Source organism: Mandrillus leucophaeus, unplaced genomic scaffold (genome assembly GCF_000951045.1).
Source record: "Mandrillus leucophaeus isolate KB7577 unplaced genomic scaffold, Mleu.le_1.0 Scaffold552, whole genome shotgun sequence".
Classification (NCBI taxonomy): Eukaryota; Metazoa; Chordata; class Mammalia; order Primates; family Cercopithecidae; genus Mandrillus; species Mandrillus leucophaeus.
The window spans coordinates 1,427,201-1,441,767 of NW_012105942.1; the positions used below are offsets into that span (position 1 = coordinate 1,427,201).

The 14,567-nt window shown below is 38.3% G+C and overlaps 1 protein-coding gene across 3 annotated transcripts in view; it reads left to right on the top strand.

Annotated features, from left to right (window-relative positions):
* AKAP7 (A kinase (PRKA) anchor protein 7) overlaps nucleotides 1-14,567 on the top strand; it is a 151,722-nt gene that overhangs the window by 111,835 nt on the left and 25,320 nt on the right. The window contains exons 1-2 of one of the 3 annotated variants that reach the window (XM_011998026.1): nucleotides 4,852-5,307; nucleotides 7,735-7,803. The exons of 1 other annotated variant lie outside the window; for it this stretch is intronic. In XM_011998026.1, the coding sequence (XP_011853416.1) occupies nucleotides 5,259-5,307; nucleotides 7,735-7,803 (118 nt within the window). In that variant the 5' untranslated portion in view covers nucleotides 4,852-5,258. Of the gene's footprint in view, nucleotides 1-4,851; nucleotides 5,308-7,734; nucleotides 7,804-14,567 lie in introns of those variants that run through there. One more of the 3 variants, XM_011998027.1, reaches the window with a different exon arrangement.

Sequence of the window (14,567 nt, forward strand, 5' to 3'; positions counted from 1 at the left end):
TTTTTTGAGATGAAGTCTTACACTGTCGCCCAGGCTGGAGTACAGTAGTGCAAGCTCTAGTCACTGCAACCTCCACCTCCCAGGTTCATGTGATTCTCCTGCCTCAGCCTCCCAAGTAGCTGGGATTACAGGTGCCCACCACCAGGCCCAGATACTTTTTTTTTTTGTATTTTTAGTAGAGACGGGGTTTCACTACAAGAACACAGAGAAACAAAATGTAATATTGGGTATGACCATCCAATTTTCTTCAGGCCCAGAATAATTGTTTGTCTTTTTGGTACCCAATGGCAACATAAAAATTGGAGTATATTCCAAAACATCCCAATTTCCAGGAGTTATGTTTCCATGAATTGTCAAGCACTTCTTGAGCTTACATACATTTTCACTGGAACTATGACATTTCTTGGCATAACAGTTTCCATGAGTGGGCTACCTGCTGTGTAATGAAATCTTCCTGAATTGTCTCTTTTGTACTTAAAAGTATATCTTGTCTCCTAAGGCTTGGTTCCAAAATTTGGAAGGATAAAGTGGTTTTTCTCTTTCTTTACACTTCATCATTTAATGTCCTCTTTTCTCTTCTCTCTTTTGAATAGAAGATATTTACTATTTTTTTCTTTCTCATGTGTCTCTACAAGTTGTCAGACTCAAATTTCCTTTAATTAATGAGTTGGAAGCCTCAGAAGAATTGGCAATTTGTACAGTTTTGGTAAGAATTGGTAATTTGTACAGTTTGTAGAGTCAAAATCTTACAGCAAGATTTGCTTTTTATTTTGACTCCAAATATATATATATGTTCAGTTATAGGTAGAAAAAGATGCTAACTAACAGAGAATAGAGCTTTTGGTCACAGTTAAGAATTATCTTTTTCCATTAGAGACAATAATCAGAGTGGACAGTTCTAAGTACATGGACAAGAGGCAGCTGCCACCCACCCCATACTTTTTATAGTTTCATTCCTGCCATTTTAAACAATTATAATAAAAAACCCAAAATATGATAGCAGATATAAGCAACTGTCCTAACCATGATTTGTCCGTAGCCAGGCCTGGGAGAAAAGAAAGCATGGAAAGGTTATGGTTTTAAGTTTGTGAACATAGTATCATATCAGATATTTTTCCTCATCGAGGTTAACCTTCTTTTTTAAATCTTCTAGTAGACCTCCATATACTGCTGAGAAGAGTGCTAATTCCCTAATAAATGGTCGTCAATATTGCCAGTGATTATGTTTGTGAATGGTCCAAGTTGCTATTTTTCCTGGAAGATGAACGTGTTCAGGGGCCATTCTGCTTTTTCTGTGCTCTCAACTGAGTCGTTTTTCCAAGACGTTGCAGGCAACAGTGCTAGGCTCCAGCCCCGAAAAGGGTCTGTCTTTAGGTCCTTTGTTTTAAAATAGGATTATATTACTCTAGCAGCATTAATAAAGGGATGTGATGGCAAAACATGAGGAACCAAGGCAAGATTTTGAACATACTACCATAGAGCTTGGTTAAGTAACATTTTTTCTGCATAATATTTTGAAATTGTGGTATGCTGTTTCATATCGTATATAGCTGAGTCTACACACAAATTGTGTTGAATAATCCAGAACTCTGGATTAGTGGCTTAGGGTTAGTAGAGCCAGGCAGATTGGTTTCAGATCCCCTTATTGTCACATACTCTCCGAAAGATTTCACACAAGTTACTTTGCTGAGCTTACTTTTTTCACCTATGAAATGGGGATAGTAAATACCACCGTCCTCAGAGAGCTGTCTTAGAGATTAAATGAATGAGTAAACTCAAGTGCCTGGTGTTAAGTGTCCAATAAATGTTAGGTTTTAAAATTCTTGTCTTGAATTTCTCCATTGTTTTCTATCTTTCATTATGATTAATTCACTTAATGCTTATGAAAAAAGTCTCTAACATTATCTAGCTTTCCTTCATTCGTGATAAATACTGTTAAATACTATTTGTTAATATCTTGATAAATACTGTTAGTTAATGACACATTTCATATATATATATATATATATATATATTTTCCCCCCGCCTTGAGATGGAGTATTGCTCTGTCACCCAGGCTGCAGTGCAGTGGCGTGATCTCAGCTCACTGCAACCTCCACCTCCCAGGTTCAAGTCATTCTTCTGCCTCAGCCTCCCGAGTAGCTGGGACTACAGGAGTGCACCACCATGCCTGGTTAATTTTTGTATTTTTAATAGAGGCAGGGTTTCACTATGTTAGACAGGCTGGTCTTGAACTCCTGACCTCATGACCCACCCACCTCGTCCTCCCAAAGTGCTGGGATGATAGTTGTGAGCCACCGCGCCTAGCCATATTTCATTTTATTTTTTTATAGAGTCAGGGTCGCACTTAGTCACCCCTGCACTCAGGCTAGAGTACAGTGGTATGATCATAGCTCACTATAACCTTGAACTCCTGGGCTCAAGCAATCCTCCTCCCTCAGCCTTCTGAGTAGCTAGGACTAAGGCATGTGCCACTATGTCCAGCTAATTTTTTAAATTTTTTTGTAGAGATGGGGTCTCACTGTGTTACCCAGGCTGGTCTTGCACTCCTGGCCTCAAGTGCTTCTCTCGCCTTGGCCTCCCAATGTGCTGGCATTATAGGTATGAGCCATGGTGCCTGTACCTGTTCTTAATTGCACATTTTCAGAAGCAGTGCCAACAGGGAATAATTAATAATAAAGTTAAGTTGGTAGGATTTATTGCACGAACATTGTCCTCCTGGGCTCTGAGTTTGAGTAGAGGACCTTTTTGTTTGGAGACCAGATATGTAAGTATTAACTCAAGATGGCTGCTAGTAGGGCATAAAATTGGAAGTGGAGGAGGCAAGATTGCTACCTGGTGCTAGAAAGACTGAGGTGCATATAAATACAGCCGTTAGACAATCTGTTCTCTTCTTCCCCTCCCCCTCAAATACTATTTTGCAACGCAAATTAAAAGCTTTATAATGAACTTACCTGATTTACAGATAAAGATATCAAAACTCCAACAAGGAGACATGAGTTTCATAACTGTTAATACCTGACATCTGGGATTCAAACCCATGGTTTCCTGACTCTGAAGGTTTTATCACTATACCGATGCTGGTGATTGGGAAATGCCAGGAGTTACTTTCCTCAATGAAGAACGTTCCCTGCAAATACATCTTCATTGAACACAAAAAGTAATGTTTAGGATAATTGTTCACTGGTTGTTAGGCTATTTCCTTTGTTATTTTGATCACAAAATCATATAATGCTAGTACTATAGAGGATCCTAATATTCCTACTGCCTTATTTTTGGATGAAGAAACAGAGGTCCAGAGAAGACCAAGGGCTTGTCTGGTGTTTCCTAGCTGGCTAGTGGCAGTGGTAAGGCTGGGAAGAACCTCATTCTGTGTCACCTCTCCAGTGTTCAATCTTTGCTCTAGGTTCTGATGTTACCATTTTTAGGATTACAGGCCATTAATTTGCTTTGTAGTCTTAATAAGGTTTATATTATTGCTTTTAGGACTATTTTACATTTATATACAAAATCATTTTATATTTTAAAACATACATCTATATTCACTCATGTGTTGGTGAATTTGGAGGAATAATGGAAGAGTTTAAAGTTGCTGTTTATAAGTCACTAAGCTGTGAAGAAACAACTGGTTATAAAAGTGGAATTTTACTTAAAATTGTAATGTTCATTGTATGATAGAATGGAGTGTCCTCTTTAAATCAAGGTAAAATAAGCATATTTACATTTTAAATAGTCTGAAAAAGCGAAAGCAATTTAAAGGCGTAAATCTCTGAACGTTAATTTTAATTATGTGGGTAGACCTGCCAGTTTAATTTAATCAGTCAGATCTTTGCTTTTTATTCCATAGATCTTCACAGTATTTCTAATTTGGAAGTCAAAGTGCATATTAATGTACCTGTGACATATAGAAACAACTGTGTTCCTTGATGACACTCTCAAATACTCTTTGATATTTGCATCAAAATTATCAAAATTCTATCTTTCAGGAAAAAAAGCATTGAAAACAGATACTAGTGTTGACATCTTCACTGTTTTTTTTCTAAAATGTAACAAATATAATTTGTAAAAGTGACAATTTTCGTTTTTCCACGCTGCAGGCTCTTTTTGTTTGGATGAGTATGAAAGTAGGTGGACTATGTTCAGAACCACTTGAGGTGTTTAGCATCATCATGTTCCCTCTCCTTCTAATCCATGGGAAATAGGTGTGCCTAGCTAGTAAATAGAGGAGCAAGAAAGAATTGGGGTGGAATTTCTGGCCCTATGGGCAATTTTTCTTTCCTAGAGTGTCATAAACTAAGGCTATTATCTCTATAAGATAACAGATTTTGAACAATTATATGAAATCTGTTATTTCATGGAATAAAGTTCAAAATCTAGCCTGTCTTAAAATTAGTTATTTTCCTGCCCCTGAATTTGCTCAATCACCTTGTGGCTTCATTCAGAAAGATGCCCTAGTCTTTTATGTTTTGGTCAGTGATGCATCTATATTTGAGTAATTTTGTAGGCTGTTGACATATTTGATGGTATAATTTCAAAATTCATAGTATTGATTACTGCTTTAGTAGGGGAATAAGGCAGTATCTCAGAAAGCAGGAATTTAAAAGATATGCCGGTCCATACAGATAACAGTCGATCGCCTCTTTCCCCACACTTAGCCTATCATTTCTATTGTTCATGCAGTTTGCTAGGTAGTTAATGGTACTTCATACAAGTTGTGGTTCCAGTGTTCTGCTCTGTTGGGTTTTCTATTCATAAACAACAATCTCTTGTGGAAAAAAGAAAGCTCTTCCTCTTTAAGTAGCAGACAGAAAATATGGTGTTTTTTTTTTTCGGGTTTGAATTTTCATGTGTAATTACTGCAGTTGTCTGTAGGAGAAAGGACTCATTGTGGTTTTTCTCGGCTATCATTCTTAAAGACATGCAGATAGCCAGACAGCACACATGGCACTGACCTACGGCCGGGGACTCACAGTTTTGAGAGAATTAGGGAGTGTATAGCCACTTCCCTCTCTGAATGCCAGTCCCAGAGCAGTTGCATTAGGCTGGAGGACTGGAGGTGGAGCCTTTTTTGCTCACGGCAGCAAGTTCCCTTCTCCTTTCTCTCCCCCTGCGGCGTGTGCGTTGGCTTTTCAAGCTGCCTGTGCTGCTCTGTGGAGTGAAAAAGGCAGGGTGTGCTCGCAGACTGTGCTATAAACTGCAGTTTCTATTTGGGGTCCTCACGGAGAAGAACACCAGGAAAGACAGACAGGACCAGTGCCATGGGCCAGCTTTGCTGCTTTCCTTTCTCAAGAGATGAAGGAAAAATCAGTAAGTGGGATTTGTACTGTGCAGAATCCTAAATGCTTTACTATTTTGTGCGGTTGTCTTCTAGGGGTAGTTTTGCTCTTTTTTTAATAGGAAAGATAGCAGACTAATCAGCTATGTTTTTTAATGTGTGTTTCTTAAAGGGACGGGTAGGTATGTAGTTACAAATTAACTGTAAAAGTACTGCAACTTAGTAGATGGGCTGTGTTAAAAATACAAAATACTGAAAACTCATTTCTGATTCTCCTCTGTTGGTATTCTCCCAGCTCATTTTTATCACACTACGTTAGAGTCAGAGTTTAGTTTTGAGTTTCTTTAAATCACTGCATTCAATTTGATATACTGTACAAGCCAGACTTCATTTTTCTTATCTGAAACTGGCGTATTTTCAGAGCAATGCTCAACGGTAACAGATAGAGAGGTAAAGCCTGTTCTAAAATGACACATATTAGACACTTGCAGATATTTTCATGTGTCCCCTGCTTTGTTCTTCCTGGAAGGGATTCAAGTGTGCCTATGAGACCACTCTAAACAAGTGATGCCGCTTTGCTTCTAGCAGAAACCCCATTGAACCTGCCTACATGAATGTTGAATTCCACAGCTGCTTATGCCCAGAGAAGAGAACTTAAAGTGGTGACATTTGCATTGAATTTTGTTCTTCACTGGCTTATGTGTATTCACTTACATTTTAGCTTTGTTAAATGGAATACTGGCATTTTAATTAGTATGCCGAATAGAGTTTGCCTTACCCTAGTTGCCCCGAAATAGGGAATTTTTACTTCCTTTTCAATATGATGTTTCCAGTCATACTTGCTAAATTTTCAGCCACATTTGTGTCATATCAGTGCTTGATTCTAATTTAAATAGGTCCATAGAATTTCATAATATCTGGTTCAGATGCTGAAAAATCTACATCTGGTTTATATTTCCTGCTGCTTGTTCTTCAGGAAACTAGCCAGGGACTGTTTAAAAAAATAATACATATGCTATACCTGTTCACTTGGGAAATAAGACAGTTTTTACAGTAACTCTTTGGGGAATCCTTTGGAATAAACACTGAAGTCTCCAAACATTGGAAACTGTGGAACATTTGATTGTTAACAAGGAGCCAATAAACTGTGCTCTAAATTTTACTTGTGAAAGGATACTGTACAGTATGTGACAGTCCTGCTCTTACAACTTGAGATGACCTTATAACAAAATCATTCACTTCTAACAAAGAGCATTGGCAGTCATTTGGCAGCCCAAGACTTCTCAGGTTGTCAGAATGATTTATTTGTAGTTCCTGAAGATTTGGGTTGGTTGAATTTTTTCTTGGGGAACGCTTCTCTCTGAAAAACCTCGGCATGGGCTGATGCAGGGATAGTGAATTCTTTCCCCACCCTCTTCACTTTCTATTCCACTGTTCAGGATTTTCCCTTGGAGTGCCTGCTCTCCTGTTCTGGTTCTCTTCTTCCCCTGTCTGTAAACATCTTTTGGCTCCATCTGAAGAAGTGAAGTTTCAACTCCAGAAGGAATTTGTTCTTTTCTGTCTTCATTGTCAGGGACTATTGGAGAACAGTCTTCTGTTTTACATATGGTGCTTCCTAATATTGATGGACAGGAAGTAATATATACTGCTTTTGGGGTTTACTGTCTCAAGTTCCAAACTTTAAGAAAAAATGAAGATAAAACACCATATCTGAAGTGAAGCCTGAGTCTGGAGGGGCAAATTATGGTTAGAAGAAATGCATTTGCATCCCCACCCCCATTCACTCCTGATGGCCCCCTGGGTCCTCTCCCTTTACTCCCCATTATTCTTTCTTCTGTCTGATTTCGTGGTTACTTCACTGTTTTTCTCCTCCTAATCTGCTTCACACTCCATTCACACACCCCATGCACAAACATATGCACATTGTAGAGCTGTTTCCTGATGCCGTGTTTAATTTCTTTGCTACAGGATGGTCTAAAGAGAGGCTTCTGTGCCAGGCACTGCTATCCTTCTGGTAATATGTACCTAACAGTACTTATAAAGGGGACATTTAAAAAGTGGCAGAGAATTTATTGCTCAGCATGCCTCAAGGAGCGTATAAATTAGCACAAACTGTGGGTATCCAGTCTGTAAGTTGTGCTGCTAATGTGAAAGAATCCATAATAGACATTTGGGAGGGTCCAGCTTTTTCCTAATCTTGCTGCTGGATTGTACAGTAACCTCCTGGGTCTTGTTTATCTTTGTGTCATCACCCAATAGCCTTGTTAGCCTACTCAGAGCAACATACTACTTGAGCACATACTAAAAGCAAAGCACAAAAATGTGAATACCCACTCCTCCTAATTCTGTAACAGGCGGTGGCCCTAGAATGTTCTTCCTTGTAGGGAGCCCAAATTATGGATAATTTGATAAGTTTTTGGTGAAAGTTTAAATGTGCGGGTGTTATTCTCAAAACACAGGTGAGTTGCAAAGCTCGTCCTCTGCAGTCCTACAGAGATACAGCAAGGACATACCCAGTTGGTCAAGTGGTAAGATTGAAGTGACCCCTCCCCTCTCCTGCTGCTATTTTATCCTGCTTTTGCCCTTTGGTGGTGGTGATAGATAGAAATAATTCTAATTTAATTGATTTATTAGTGCTACCATTTTAGTGTATTAATAGCAAATGATGATTTTTTAAAATGAACTAGTCATGTGGGAGCCTAAGCTGTAGAAAGTTAACTATATGCATACCCAGAAATACTTTATGCAATTTTAACTGATGTCTAATAAATATACATATTTATGGGGCACATGCAATATTTTGGTACATGCATACAATGTGTAAGGATCAAATCAGGGCAATTAGGTTATCCATCACCTCAAACATTTATCATTTCCTTGTGGCAGGAATATTTCAACTCCTTTCTTCCAGCTATTTTGGAATGTACAATAAATTGTTTTTAACTATAGTCACATTACTGTGCTGTCAAACATTAGAACCGATTCCTTCTATCTGTGTTTGTACCCATTCATCTCTCATCATCTTTCTCCCCGACAACTTCCCAGCCCCGGTAACCATCATTCTACTCTATCTCCATGAGATCCACTTTTTTTTTTTGCTCCAATGTAGGAGTGAGAACATACAGTATTTGTCTTTATGTGCCTGGCTTATTTCACTTCCCATAATGACCTATGTTTCCATCCATGTTGCTGAAAGTGACAGGATTTTATTCTTTTTTATGGCTGAATCGTGTTCCATAGTATATATACCACATGATTTCATCATCCATTCATCCATTGATGGAAAGTTAGGTTGATTCCGTATTTGGCTCTAGTGAATAATGCTGCAGCAAACATCAGGGTGCAGGTATTCCTTTGATACACTGATTTCCTTTTCTGTGGATAGATACCCAGTAGTGGGATTGCGAGAAATTTTGCCAATGGGTTGAATAGTCAAATACAGCAGAGCTTGTCATGACTTATTTATTAATTAGTGTAGCACAAAACAACTTTTTGTTTAAATCTTGGAAGTTAAACATTTTTCCAAACTGTATACTTTTTTTTTTTACCACAGTAAGTAGAATACACTGTCAATAAATTCATATTTCTTGGAAGATTAGAACCTTTCTTTTTTTATATAGGAACATTCTTAACATTAAAAAATTACAGTAAATATTATAGGATTAACAAATACTATGGATATTTTCCAGTGTAGTTTTTGCTGACTAGAACTTGATTTCTTTGAATTACCTAATTTCTCATATTGAGCTGCCTGAAAGGAATGTCCATCATGAACAGAAATGTCATTGCAGATAACCCACAGGGGTCAATATTGCAGAGTCATATGGACCACTGTGGGTTATATATCTCCTTAAGCAAACCTCACAAGAAAGCTTAATAACTATGTATATACTTCTGTAACTAATTAGAAAACATTCTGTTTTCTCTTTTCCTGTTGCAGATTTTCCCATTTTGAAGTACATTGCTTTTATATAGAGTTAAGTAGATGAATGGCTAAAGATGAACTGACCTACTTCATGAGTTAGTCAGTCTCTTGTCACTGAAATTATTCAAGGATAGGATGGGGATATCATAAGGACATCACCTTCTAGGGGTGTTGCAAAGGGAGAATGGACTTGGTAATGAATGAATGCATTGACAACTCAGTTTCTTTCTAACCCTGATATTCTATGATGACTGAAAATGAAATATTAGAATAAGTATGTGTTTTAATAAGACACATTTTAATTTTATACATGAAATATGTGTCAGTATAGTCTTTTGTGAGGGATGAATTACTGGGACCATTTATAGTACTCATTTTATAAATATGAGTCAAATGTTGAGATAATTTCTGATGATATTACTTTAATCCATAAATTGAGGTATGCAGTGTGGATTTAATGTCTGGTGAATACTTATATATAACCATAATTACCATAAAGGTGATCAAATTTTACACAAGGAAATCTATACTTAGATTTTCCAATTACCTAGAAGTCATCCTAGAAATCCTACAGCCTTATACTTTGCTCTTCTCATTTGCATCTAAGATATGTTGACTTCATGGTTACCTTTCATATGTCTGCTCTATCTTATCACATGGATTTCAAACACCTCGTATTCAGGGTACATATTGTACATCTCTCTTAGTAGCACCAGACCCTAACATAGTATCTTACTCAGAGGAGGCATGTTCTAAATGCTTGTTGATGAAGGGAATGATACACATTTCTTGTGAGTGTGAGAGAGCTTCAGTGTCAATCAGTCTATCAGAGGATAGAATATGGAATAACTCTGGTTAATGTTGGAATCCATGAAGAGCTTTGGTTACTGAACGTACCAGAGAAACATTTTAACAGGCTCACACTGACTTTACATTCTGGGCCCCAGGGAATGTGGATAGGGAGCCTCCCATCAAAGGACAGTGACACTTTATTTTTCTTCCTTGCCAGTAAAAATGTGTTTGCCCACAGGCCACACAGTATAACTCCAGTTCTGCCACTGCCTGTTGAAAACATACGGCCCATTGCTTGGCATGCAGTTCTTACTGTAGACCGAGCACAGACCTGGGAGAACAGAGAACTGGGTGAGAAACCCAGCTCTGCTCTTACATCTTGTCTGAGCAAGCTGCTAACATCTCAGGATTTCAGTTCCTCAGATTTAAGAAGTGGGGGTTGAACTACTCTTCTTTTGAAAGTTTAATTTATTTTTTCCCATTTGCCCCTTAGAGCTAAGAGTCTAGGGAATAAAAGAATGAGTGATAGAGATGTGATGCAATTGTTTTTCTTCCTCCTCCTCTACATCTTCCTCTTTGACTTCCCCTCTTTCTCTTTCTCCTCTTCTTAATTTATTTAATGCTTACTGTGTGCCAAGTACTAGGCTAGAATTATGTTCAAGACTGCTTATTAAATGCAACTGGTAGAAAATAGATGCTCCCCTGTCTCATTTAAGAGGGCAAGTTGCTGAAAGCCAGAAGTGTGGGGGATTTCTCAGTTACAGTCCTCCAGGGTGCCATGGGGCTGAGAGCTGGTAGAAGGCTGGGATCCCAGGCAACTCGGTATCTGCTGTCCGCTTTCTGAAGCAGTGAAGCCAGAGGTGTTGTGTGTAACCTGAGACTACATTTTGCATAAGATTTCTGTGGGTAATATTGTGGTGGAGCAGGAATGGTGTGCAAGGTAAAACAAACATTTAACCATAGTCACTAAAGATTCGATTTTCCCTTTATTAAATAATTTGTAATTTGTAATCAGGAAGCTTATGTTTCTAACATCAAGTAAAGGAACATTAGAGCAAATGCTAGTAGTTCTATTCATATCTCACCTTCCTGATTCCTTCTATTAATTCACAGGCTATGTGGTAACTGTATTCCTTCTTGTTATTCTGACATTTTTAGAGTTTGCAGGATTCTACCATCAAATGTTGAATAATTTTTATGAGGAATAGCAAGGTCGTAGACTTGTTCCCAGCCCCCAGTAGAGCCATTGACTGCCATGAGCTGTATCCAGAAGCCCTGTCCTTCAGCATTGTGACGTGGTCTGTCCTGTGTCGTCTTCCTGGGGGGCATGAAAGAAGAAGTGGGACTCTGATGTACCGAAAGCTTTTGGCTAATAAAAGAAAGCTTCATATCTGTTGCTCCTTCCTGGAGCATTATTATTATTTTAAGAGATGGCCCAGGCAGGTCTCAAACTCTTGGCCTCAAGCAATCCTCCCACCTCGGCCTCCCAGAGTATTGGGATTATAGGTGTGAGCCACTGCACCTAGCCATGGATTTGCATTTTAATAAGACCAAATTATCCCAAGTGCTCTTGGGAAATATTTATAGTAAAATAATGAAATAAAAAATAAAATAAATAAGCAGTGATGATGACTTAGCCCAACTCAAAAGAGTTTCAGAATTCTCAATTTCTATATTGTAGAAAAATAGAGGCCCTAGAAACAAAATGGCTCAGTTTGCACTTTTGGTTCTGACATTTACCGTTTAACTTCTCTAAGCTTTTTTTCTGTACCTTTGTCTTAAACAGTATCTACTTATTGTGAAAATTAAATAAGCTAATGCCTATAAAATTCCTGACAGTGTGCTTGGCATATAATAGACTCAGTAAATACAACTTTCGCTGTAGCAAATAGCGTGTTAATTGCATAGCTGCAGTCAGAAGTCAGCTTGAGCTTGGGCAACGTGGCGAAAATTAACTGGGTTTGATGATGTGCACCTGTAGTCCCAGCCACTCGGGAGGCTGAAATGCCATGATTGCACCACTGCACTCCAGCCTGGGTGACAAAGTGAGACAGACCTTGTCTCCAAAAAAAAAAAAAAAAAAAGTCAGCTTGGTAGAACTATACTTTTATTTCTACCTTATGCAGTAGAGATAAAAAGGCACTTAGAATGTCAGACCTTGAATTGTCGAGTAGACTTGTGGCATTGATCTGGCATTGATCCTCATTTCCTATGGGGAACTCTTTCCCCCTCTTCTTGGGGTCTTGTCCATCATGAAGCCTTACTTCCTGCACCAGGAGAGACATGTGGTCCCAGCAAAGTCAACCATGATCTTCCTTGAGATTTGATAGAGAGCCTGTGTTCCTTTTGGGTTGTGAGCAGAAAGGCTACCATCCTAAGATCACAGTACTTGGTACTATAGAGCAAGTACAGTGAGGAAGAGTCATTCTGAGAATGGAGCCAGCACAGAGGGAAGTAAGCCTAGGGAAGGAAGAGTCCTGATGAGTGTTTGAGCCTCTGAGTTCAGCCATGCCCAAGACCTTCTCCACTACATGAAGCAATAAATCCTCTCCTTTTTCTTTGTTTATACTTACTTGATTTAGGGGACACTCAGTGTGTATAAGTAGAAATAAAACCATAGTTATGCCAAGCTGACTTCTAAGGTGACTGTGGTTACACAATTAATACACTTTTTTGTTGCAGGGAAATTATATTTACTGAGTTTATTAGATGCCAAGTCCCAGTGTATATTCCGAAACAAATATTACCAAACCTAGTGAAGAAGCCAGAGCTCTCTGACTTATTCTTCATGTTCCATTTTAGTTGCAATGAAATGTAGCCTTAAGTCAGAGCTGCTGTTAAAGAGTAGCAGGTTCACTTCAATGAATGTTGTTGAGCCCATCGTTCAGAAAACTCTGAGCCAGGTGTTCTGGAAGGTTCAATGATGAGTAGCACATGCTTCCTACTACTGGATTCTTTCTTTAAAATGTTACATGGCCTTGTAAAAAGAAATCTGTGAGATCTCAAAGTTTATTGTGCCTTGAACATAAAAAGCCAAGATAAAGGATATTGATTGATGCTTTCAGTCTAACAAGCAAAGCCATGTCTCTTACATGCCCAGGAAGTTCCACAGCTAAGTCACTGAGAGTGACTTAATTACTACCAAAATTGGAAATTACCTTAAGCTCCTATCACAGGCAGGATTTACAACTTGACATGAACATACGGTTCCTACAGCAAACATCTTAGCAAATAAAATCTTCTGTGACTGACGTTCATAATGTGAGTTACAAGTTAACAGAACTTGAAACTATTAAAATAAATCTTTCATAGACAAAAGGGGAACTGTATGATGAAAATATAAAGAATAAGTGTAGCTTTAACTTAAATTATATGCTAACTAGAATATAAATGTTAATTTTGTTAAAGTCTAAATCAAAGATATTTGCGGCTTACAATTTTCTGCATTTAGATACTTTCCCCCAAAACTTATGAATTTAATCAAGAATATTAATAAGCCTATTACGTATATATGTAGTGCCAGGGAGAAAGTGATATACGAACAAGATGCTTGGCGTGGATTGACTTAGGATCTCATATTCCCAAGGGAGTCAGAGCTCACCTAGTTACCTAGTTTGTAATGCTGATGGGAGAGGGAAGAAGGAATCTGGTGGAAAGGGTGATTCACTCTTAATGACCTGGCTCAGATCCCCTCCCCCGCCTCTTTTCTGACTTTGAGGTCAGATAGTTGTTGTTGGCATTTTCCTTGTGAATTACATCAGGCTTCAGTTTGATGTCTCATATCTGACTGTTTAAGCGAAAATATAATTCACACTTTCTAAGCATTTTAAATGTTCAGCTAAAGTTAGCTGTGATATGCAGCCTTTTTAGGATTTGATTGATAGCTGATAAACTGGAAAGCAGATGACTTGTTAATCTCAGACTTTCTATCTAGGGCTATTGTAGTCAGACCTTGTTTAGAGTACTGGCCAGCTGGAGGGTGTCCTGAGGGAGACCAGGATGGTGAGGAGCCTGGAAACCACATCACAAGAGGAAAGCTGAAGGACTCAGGCAGCTTAGCTGGGAGGAGAGAAGGCAGAAGAATTAGTGGTCTTAAAACATTTAGAGGGCTCTTTAATGTGGAAGCAAAAGAAGAGTTGTTTTGCATGGCTCTAGGGGAACAGAATTAGGACAGTGGGTGTTAGTTTAACACATTTTCATTTGGTGGTCTTAGAAGCCAGTGGTAAAGATACATTAAGCCCAGTAGTATTCTAATTATGTTTGCAGTAAATCTTGTTTTAAACAATGAAAATACTGAAATGGGATCGTAAAATAGAGAAGTTATCATAATCAAATTTTGTATTAATAATTCATAATAAATTGCATGAGAGAAGATTTTTAAGGCAGAATTTTCAAACTATTTTAAGTCACCAAAGAATTTAAATGGAAGACCAAAATTTTTTTTTAAATTTAATTTTAAGTTCTGGGATACCTGTGCAGGGTGTGCAGGTTTGTTACGTAGGTAAATGTGTGCCGTGGTGGTTTGCTCCACCCATCAACCCATCACCCAGGTATTAAGCCTTGCATGCATTAGCT